This window comes from Haplochromis burtoni, unplaced genomic scaffold, assembly GCF_018398535.1.
Source record: "Haplochromis burtoni strain Fernald_Lab_line unplaced genomic scaffold, NCSU_Asbu1 Contig_469, whole genome shotgun sequence".
Taxonomy (NCBI): Eukaryota; Metazoa; Chordata; class Actinopteri; order Cichliformes; family Cichlidae; genus Haplochromis; species Haplochromis burtoni.
In genome coordinates, this window is record NW_024582830.1 from 274,060 (window position 1) to 283,255 (window position 9,196).

Sequence of the window (9,196 nt, forward strand, 5' to 3'; positions counted from 1 at the left end):
ATGGAAGCCACCTTCTTCCCCTTCTCCCACCACCAGTCATCAGATTTGAAAAACTAAATAATTAGTTTTTTAGTCTTCACTGTCAGATCAGTCATTTAGGTCAGAATCTTAGTATATTTCAGTCTCACCTCGCAGGGAAAACAGCATCACATATATTTTCATATATTGTAGTCCCAAACTCCTGAATTTTATTACAAAACGATGGCATATGTACATAAGACTTATACAGCAGTATTGTATATAATCTGTATGGTGTCCAATAAAAGCAATGCGCAATCTTAAAGTGAAGAAATTGTATCCCTTGCATCATGGGAAAGTATTTGAATGTTTCTAAATATCCTTTCCCACTCTTTTATTGTCCCATTTCAAACTTAAATGACGGTCCCAGGTCTTCTTGAGAGCTAAAAGCTAAAAGCTAAAACCCAGTTTCTGAATCGCCAGAGAAATACACAAAGTACTTTATCAAAGAGACTGTGCATGGGTGATAATGGAGGCAAATGAGGCTGTTAAGTACCGTACTGAAGCAGAGCTGGAGGTTAACTGCATAATAATAAACAGGATTTTAGGTTCTCCCGACCCCACCCACCATCAACCAGCCTCTGCAGTATGTAAACAAGATTATTTTGTAATCCCATCACACCTCCCAAATAAGAAAGGGGGATCCTTAGGAGTGATGTAATGACTGGTACTAATTTTTAAAATGTTAACAATCTCAGCCACTGATGAGTTTAGTGCTGCCCAGCAAAAAGAAAATGTGTGTAGTAATGGATCAGTGTTTGTGCTTCTAACAAGACCTAAAACAAATGCTTTACCCCAAAATGATCTAAAGTTGTTGTTAAAGCTTTTATGACCTGAAAGTTACGTCTAGCAGACACATTTTAACAGAGACAAATTATTCAAAGAATCCCCACTGAAAACGTGTTTTTGACCTTTCGATTCCTTTTTTAAAGAAAGGCGGTGAATAACTGTTCACCACGGTTTAGCCCTAAATTTAAGGGTAAATTCTTAGAAAACCGACGTAAATAATAACAATAGAGACACTTTGGACACTCATTCCCCCACCTCTCCCCCCTCCATAGAGCCATCACCACCTTCAAACACTTCACCTACAACACCCCCCTCCTCACCCCACACAAAAGAGGATTTCACACCACCTCCTCCCACCACAACTCTTCATATTCATGAAGCAGATGTGAGGAAGCAGTTTAAGAGTCTGAATGCTCGAAAAGCTCCCGGCCCAGACGGTGTGTCTCCTGCCACCCTCAGACACTGTGCAAACGAGCTGGCCCCAGTGTTTTCTGGCATTTTCAACTCCTCACTGCAGGCATGTCATGTGCCTGCCTGCTTCAAGTCCTCTACCATAATCCCTGTCCCCAAGAAACCTAGGATCACTGGACTAAATGACTACAGACCCGTGGCTCTGACATCTGTGGTCATGAAGTCATTTGAGCGCCTAGTTCTCTCCCATCTCAAGACCCTCACGGCCCCCCTCCTGGACCCCCTGCAGTTTGCATACAGAGCCAACAGGTCTGTAGATGACGCCATCAACATGGCCCTACACTTCATCCTGCAGCATCTGGACTCCCCAGGAACCTACGCCAGGATCCTGTTTGTGGACTTCAGCTCTGCCTTCAACACCATCCTTCCAGACCATCTCCGAGGCAAGCTTTCCCAGATGAATGTGCCTGATCCCATCTGCCGGTGGATCACTGACTTCCTGACGGACAGGAAGCAGCACGTGAGGCTGGGAAAGAATGTCTCGGACTCCCGGACCATCAGCACCGGCTCCCCTCAGGGCTGTGTTCTTTCTCCTCTGCTCTTCTCCCTGTACACCAACTGCTGCACCTCCACCCACCAGTCTGTCAAGCTAATCAAGTTTGCAGATGACACCACCGTCATTGGACTCATCTGGGATGGGATGAGTTTGCCTACAGGAGGGAGGTTGAACGTCTGGTGTCCTGGTGCAGCCACAACAACCTGGTGCTGAATGCCCAGAAGACAGTGGAGATTATTGTGGACTTCAGGAAGCACACAGCCCCACTCCCCCCCATCATCCTGACTGACACCCCCATCACCTCTGTGGACTCATTCCGCTTCCTGGGTACCACCATCACCCAGGACCTGAAGTGGGAGCCCACCATCACCTCCGTCATCAAGAAAGCCCAGCAGAGGATGTACTTCCTGAGGCAGCTGAAGAAATTCAACCTGCCAACACGGACGATGATGCAATTCTACACTGCAATCATCGAGTCCATCCTCACCTCCTCCATCACCGTGTGGTACGCTGGAGCCACTATCAGGGACAAACAGAGACTGCAGCGTGTTGTGCGCTCTGCTGAGAAGGTGATTGGCTGCAGACTCCCATCTCTGCAGGACCTGTACACCTCCAGGACACTGGGGGCTGACCCTTCTCACCCTGGACACAGTCTGTTTGACCTGCTCCCCTCAGGCAGGAGGCTCCGGTCCATTCGCACCAGAACCTCTCGCCATAAGAACAGTTTCTTCCCTCTGCTGTTGGAGCTACAGTGTGATATCTATAACCTGTTGCGATGAACTGTTCCCTTTGTGTACCACTAACACATGACCGTTCTACGCTGTGTTTTTATTGCGAGTGCGTGCGCATTGTGTCACTGTTTTTTTGTCCCATATTCTGTTTGGCACTGATCACCACCTGCACTCATGTATATATCATGTATATATCTATCTACTTAGCACTTTTAATTCTTATTCTCCATTTTTATTTTCATGTCTATTTAAGCTTAATTTATAACAGTATGTTTGCACTGAAGCACCGCAGCAATTTCCTAATGTTGTAAACCTCGCTCAACATTTGGCAATAAAACCCTTTCTGATTCTGATTCTGATTCTGATTTAAACGTTTGATCAAAACTATGATACTAGTTTACCACTACATGGGGGCGCTCTCCGCACCAAACCGGACTGTTTGATAAATTAATAAACGTGAAAATACAAACCAAGACATTCTGACGACTGCAAAGCAGCAGAAATGCTCATGTAAATTAATAAATAATGATTATGTGTTATAATGTAAACATATCTCAAATTAATTTAACTTTTGTTTTCGTCTTCATTATTTACAGGAAAGTATTTGAAAGCCTCCGATTCTGATTCTGAACAAACCTTAGAGAAGTAATAAAAGGTAATAATTCTGCTTTCTTGGATTAAAGATGCACATATTATTCCAGAGATAAACAGTTTGCATTCAAATTAAAGCTCAGTCCTGAGAATTCATGGCGTCAAAGGTAAATCTCATTCAGGATTGTGAAATTTTCCTCTTTCACTTTATAGGAGGGAAGGGAAGAAATGTGCTCTTACACCCCTAACCTTAATCTTCCACATAATGCTTTTCAGTTATAGGTTAGATTTCCCTGCAGGACATTTCTGTTTCTGGTAAAGGTCTGCTAAAGTCTGGACATTTAGTGGCACAAAAATCTGTTATTGCTGTTTTCAGTGAGTCGCGACAAATTATGGAGCTGGGATGGCTATTATTATTATTTTTAAATATTGGAGACACTGAAAAACATCCACCAACTTTCACTGTTGCAGGATTGTTTTAGATACTGATCTAATCTCAGGTTCTGAAAATGTATTGTTTTTTTATTGTTCGATCTTTGTCGGAGTATTTGTGTGTTTTATTTCTTTGCGTTTTCGTGTTTTTAAAAAAATAATAAATGAGTAAAAATGACGGGGCGTGTTCTGACGTCATTACGCTTGAAAAACGAGCCTTCCATATTTGGTGTCGCCTTCCTGGGACACCTCCACGCTTCATGATGCTGTGCATGTCGCGCATGCTACGGCGGGGCTCGGCCTTCGCCGCGCGGCTTGCACGGCGGGATCGGGCACTCAGTTTGGCGGGTCTTTCGTGCCGGCACTACAGCACCGAGACGGCTCCTCACATCCCGGGAATGGAGTACCAGGTATGCTGCGTGACCGCCGCCGTTCGTGCTCCAGCCGGCTAACGAGCTAGCTAACTGAGCAGCGAGACTGTTTCCGAAAGTTTGGAGGTAGTTTTCGGGCTGATTGGAGTTTGATGGAATCATGGCTGACAGGCTGCCCGGACTCTGCTGTTACACGCTAGCTTGGACAGCTATTAACAGCTCGTGTATGGCAGTAGTGTGTCAGTGGCTAAAAGTCTGCGCTGGCACGTGCTGTGGTATTTCTGTGTAGCCATGTTATTTCTGTTAGGTTGACTCGTGCCATGCTCACCTCACTTTTTCCTGGATGAACTCAGGTGTTTTTGATGTTTCCTGTAATATTAATGGGAATTTTCCGCAGTTTCAGAACTGGGTCTGTCAGAGCCATCCGCAGTCTACTTTATGCAAAATTGAGGAGACAAGACCCCTTTTATCTCCTCGTGCTGCTGCTTTCAAGAGCATTTGGCACATACAATTTTACACATGGCGTCCATCATGGGTTTCCTGCGGCCAGATATTAAAGAGACTCAATGAATGAGTTCATTGTCACTGCAACAAAATTGTCTTTAAGGGTTTTCTGAGTCTGTTTCAACTGTAGACTGTATGTGAAAGATGGATGTAGTTGTCCATTGACCTCTTGGTGTTGTTATGAAACTCTGCAGGCTCAGGGTGGATCAGACTGCCTGCTCTTTGGTTTATGATTGACGAGGCGCATATCCTGTTTTAGGCTCCACTGTGACTGTAATAATGAGCATAATTCATAAAATAAACACGTTTTCTTCTGTAAGACTTTAAACTCCTGATTGGCCCAGTAAACTGATCAGGAATGTGTTCACTGCCGTCACAAATCAATTAATGCTGGTTTATACACAACCAGAGGAGTCGGCACCTGGTGGTGATCAAACAAGGTTTAAGGCACTTCTGTATTGGTCTCACTTTCTAGATTGATTTTAGACATGATCTGTCATAATTCTACAGAAATAATTGCTTAAAAATCGATTTTTATTAAGCAAATAAACTTAAATATACTTTTTGTAGTTGCCCTCTGGAGGTTTAAATATTTTGGACAGTTTAGATGTTTCCAGATGTGTGCTGCTATAAATTAAAACCCTCTATAAATTTTTTACAAAAGAAATTAACAGAATATGAAGAAATTGCTGCTATGACTTCATATCTTTTTTTTTCTGCCTAAATGAGTGGACCAAACCACTCTGATTCATACAAGGGTGGAGTTCATTTTAAGTAATTAAAGGTGTTTTGTTTTCCATCTGTCACCTTTGACCCAGAAGCCTGTAACCACTGAGATTACACCCATGCCTGCAGCTAAACAAAAGATTTCTCTTTACATTTCTGATCCAGTGCTGGGCTCGGCTCCCTGGGATTCACACCTATTTTTTGTTTTGTTTTGTTTTTTTCAGAAAACAACAACACACCTGAGTTATAGGAGACACCACCTGGTGGTGGTATGGAAGGGTGTCTGGTAGCTGTTTTTTTTTGCAAGGCTCGAATGCTGTTAACTCTCCTGTGGCAGTTTTGAAACATTCACACGTTCTTCTTCATCTGTCTTTACCTCTTGTTGCTTTAAGCTGTCAGAACTCCTCCACACCTACTTTTCACAACGCCTGTGCTTTGGACTCTGGCCAGGAGAACAGTTCATTTGCATGCAGAAGTGAAAAAGAAATGTGGCGTCTGTGAGACAGGGAAATGACACGGAGTGAAAGCTTTTCGAAGAAAGCAGTGGTTGGAGTTACAAACGTGTTTGTGGTGGTTTGGAAAATACGGCACACTTAAAATCAATCCTCTGATTTTTCTCAAACTCAACAGTGCCCCTTATAATCCCGTGTGCCTTATGTATGAACTCTGGTTGTGTTTACTGACCTCGAAACGGTTTTATGTACACGGTGCTCGAAAATCTGTCAAATGTTTTAGTACGACTTTGCTAAGCTACAAACCCGCACTGCTTGATGGATTGTTGGAGCAGTACGGTTATCGTAGGCAGGAGCCTCGCAGAGTGATACGTACAGTGCTTCAACATAATATTACCGTACTGTGTGTGTGTATAACCTCTTTTTAAGTTTTGTGGATGTTATACATGGTTATGCTGAGGATATGTCGGACAATTTCCACTGGAAATGCCTTTTGGTTAAACTGTCAGCAAGGAATTTGCATTTGTACTGTTAAATTTTTTTTTTTTTATATGACTTTAATGCACTTTAAAAAAAAGCTGCTTGTGTAAGTGAAAATACATTGATGATTTATTTTTTTTTTTTTTGCTTTTGCACTAATAAAGTTGTGGAGTTGTAAAGCATTTTGTCTAGTGTCAATTATATCGTCAGTTATATCGTTATCGCAAATTTTCAAATGAATGTCGTGATAAATATTTTTGGTCATATCGCCCTGCTCTGAGCATACCTGCTACAACAGGCGATCAAACGTTATCAAACTGGAGCCAGTGATCTAACCATGGATGTAGACAGGACAGCATAAGAGCAATCGTGAGCTGTAAGACTTCATTCTGCTTAATTTCCAGCATTTCTGCTATTTCTGTGTCTGATTTATATTTATTGGTTTTAAAGTGGAAGGCGTGAGATGTCAGATGCTGTGAATCACTGTCTTTTAAAAGTACTGGCTTTTATCTTATTTTTTTAAAAGAGAGTGTGAAAACTCATACAGAGGAATTGGGTAAATGGGATTGCGGATACATGCTGAAGTTTCGCCGTGTTTATATGACGTCTCAGTTGTAAATTGAGAAATCTGTGGTTGTTTTCATTTGCATATCTCAATAACAGTTCATCCGATCTGCTTTAAACTTGGCTGTTTAGTTTTCAGGGTCTCGGCAAACTCGGCGCTGAGATTGAAGTCATTGAGCTCTCATAATCTAAGGAGCTTGGAAAGAAAGTTCTGATGGTTTTATTTTTTTTATCATTAGGGTGGCTGCTGCCTGCTCCACTCTGTGTGTAGGGGGAGGGACTCACCTGTGAGGACTCACAGATGATCTGATATCCTCGTGTTGGTGTTGTTCCCAGACCATCATGAAAATGTTGTTCCAGGTTCAACATTGCAAGTGACCAATCACATTGTTGTGACGTTATTCTTTTGCCGCCAAGCCATTCGTGCATTTATGAAATTCCAATGTTGCAAGGACAATATCAATTCTGCTTACTGTTTATTAAAGGGTTACGGTTAGGGTTAGGGTCCGTTGATCGGCGGACAGAGGCGGTTTCACGCAGCTTAAGTACAGTTTTTTGTTTTACGCCGGTTTTTCCCGAAGTTGCAAAAGTATGACGTCACAACATTCTGATTGGTCACTTGCAATGTTGATCCTGGAACAACATTTAGTATGATGATCTGGGAACAACACCAACACGAGGATATCAGGTCAACCGAGGACTCACACTGACATTAATCCATTCCTGAAATTTTAACTCCCAAAGTTTAACTGATAAGATTTGGATACTGAAGCTGTCATTAATTCTGCTTACAGGTCTGACTATTTCATAGATTCCTGCATTGATTCCTGATCAAAGCAAACATTTATCTCTAAAGGCAAAGCGATTTGAAATGATGTCAGAACACTCTCCAGCTCTGATTAAAGGAATGAATGAGTTGTTAGACATGTGAATCTGATGGAGTGGACAGTTTGAAGCTGACTCTTCATTCCCATCTCATTTTCCAAATCCAGTCAGATCACAGCTCAGAAAATATCGTCACGTTGAATATTTGCTTTTGTAACAAATTATTTATGAACAGAATCCTTGTCATTGCTCCTGAGAGTCTCATGGGCTTTTTTTTTTTTTTTTTTTTAAAAAACAACAAACTCAGTGAGTAATCAGACTGAGCTTTCCAGATTTTCATGAGCCTGCCAGTTGTTTAGCAAGATTAAATTGATTTCAAAGAACTTGAGAACCGGAATAACTGCTGGCTGCTTGAATAATCACTTATAAAAGAAATCTTATATTGACCTGCTGCAGCTTCTTCTGGTGCAAACAGTTGTTACATGAACGTACCTGAAAGTACAGCCGGACCCTGGTTCAACTTGAGTTGATATCACTTCAACACAAAACGTAAATACTTTGCACATAAACTGAATGAGAAGAAACAGCAGCTCCGCCTTTAACTTCAGTTCATTTTGAATATATGAGACATTTTTCGTTTTCATATACAAGACTGCTAAAACCTGTAAGATGGATCTGGCATGAGAAGAGGCTTAACATGTTGCCCAGATGAAGACGGGTGGCTGATGTAATATAGAATAAATAATACTGTGGCCATGTTTTGATTCTTCTAATTTCCATGTTCACGAGTCCACTTGGGCCAGAGTGATGCAAATTTCATCATCAGACATCAACCATGTGGACTTATTTGTGAAGAAGTCGTTTTACACTGCGCCAGCTACTGCCAGTGTCCACGGTGAAGCATGAGCTAAGCATTAGACCCCGCCCACACCCCCACATGCCGCAGGTATCTCTGTTACAGAGTGACAGAAGAGCTGCTGTTGTGCTGCTCATCAGTGGTTGGTTGGTCTCAGCCGGTTTGCCTCACAGGTGTTGTTGGGCTGGTGGTTACACCTCTGACTCTCACTGACAGTCTCGGCATGAAAGATTTCTTAGCTCTGCTCGTGTGAAAGTGTCATTTTTACCTTCTGACATGTGCAGAGGAAACAAAGCATCTGTCACTCTCTAAGTCAGACTGATCCTCATCCTTTCATTCAGAAACTCTTTCCTGCAGATTATTGATTCCATCCTCAAACATTTTTCTTTCACCTCAGGATGCCATTTGCACTCTGAACACGCTGCAGACAAATGCCAGCGCCTTGGAGCAGGTACGACGAGAGCGCAGCAACCCTCAGCTGCAGCTGAACGCCATGAGAGGCTTCCTGGAGCGAGCCGGCCTCACGGTGAGCCAATCAGGGCGGAGAAAACATTTAGAATTACAAACAGTGTCATAGTAGATATGGCCTTCAGTGTTATCTGACGTGTGTGTCTGTGTGTGTCAAAGGTGGACGAACTCGACCATCTCAATATCATTCACGTGACTGGAACAAAGGGCAAGGTGAGCTGATGTGTTACATAACTGTATGAAGATGAGTATTTGTTTAGCGCTATGTTATATTGTTCTTGTATATCAGTCTCACTCAATACTCAATCATATCTTGAAATCAGATTTAGGTCTGAGATAAAGAGGCAGCCTTGTACAAACACACCCTGTAATTGGACTTATCTTAAAAATAGCTCTATAAAATATGTATAACAGTGGGGGGG

The 9,196-nt window shown here is 42.4% G+C and overlaps 1 protein-coding gene across 2 annotated transcripts in view; it reads left to right on the plus strand.

The window, feature by feature from the left end:
• The first annotated feature begins 3,754 nt into the window (after positions 1–3,754).
• The window catches only part of LOC102311139 (folylpolyglutamate synthase, mitochondrial), a 22,060-nt gene continuing 16,618 nt past the window's right edge, over positions 3,755–9,196 (plus strand). For both annotated transcript variants that reach the window (XM_005946230.3, XM_005946231.3), the window contains exons 1-3: positions 3,755–3,938; positions 8,704–8,832; positions 8,934–8,987. In XM_005946230.3, coding sequence (XP_005946292.1) covers positions 3,789–3,938; positions 8,704–8,832; positions 8,934–8,987 — 333 coding nt within the window. In that variant the 5' untranslated portion in view covers positions 3,755–3,788. The remainder of the gene's footprint in view (positions 3,939–8,703; positions 8,833–8,933; positions 8,988–9,196) is intronic.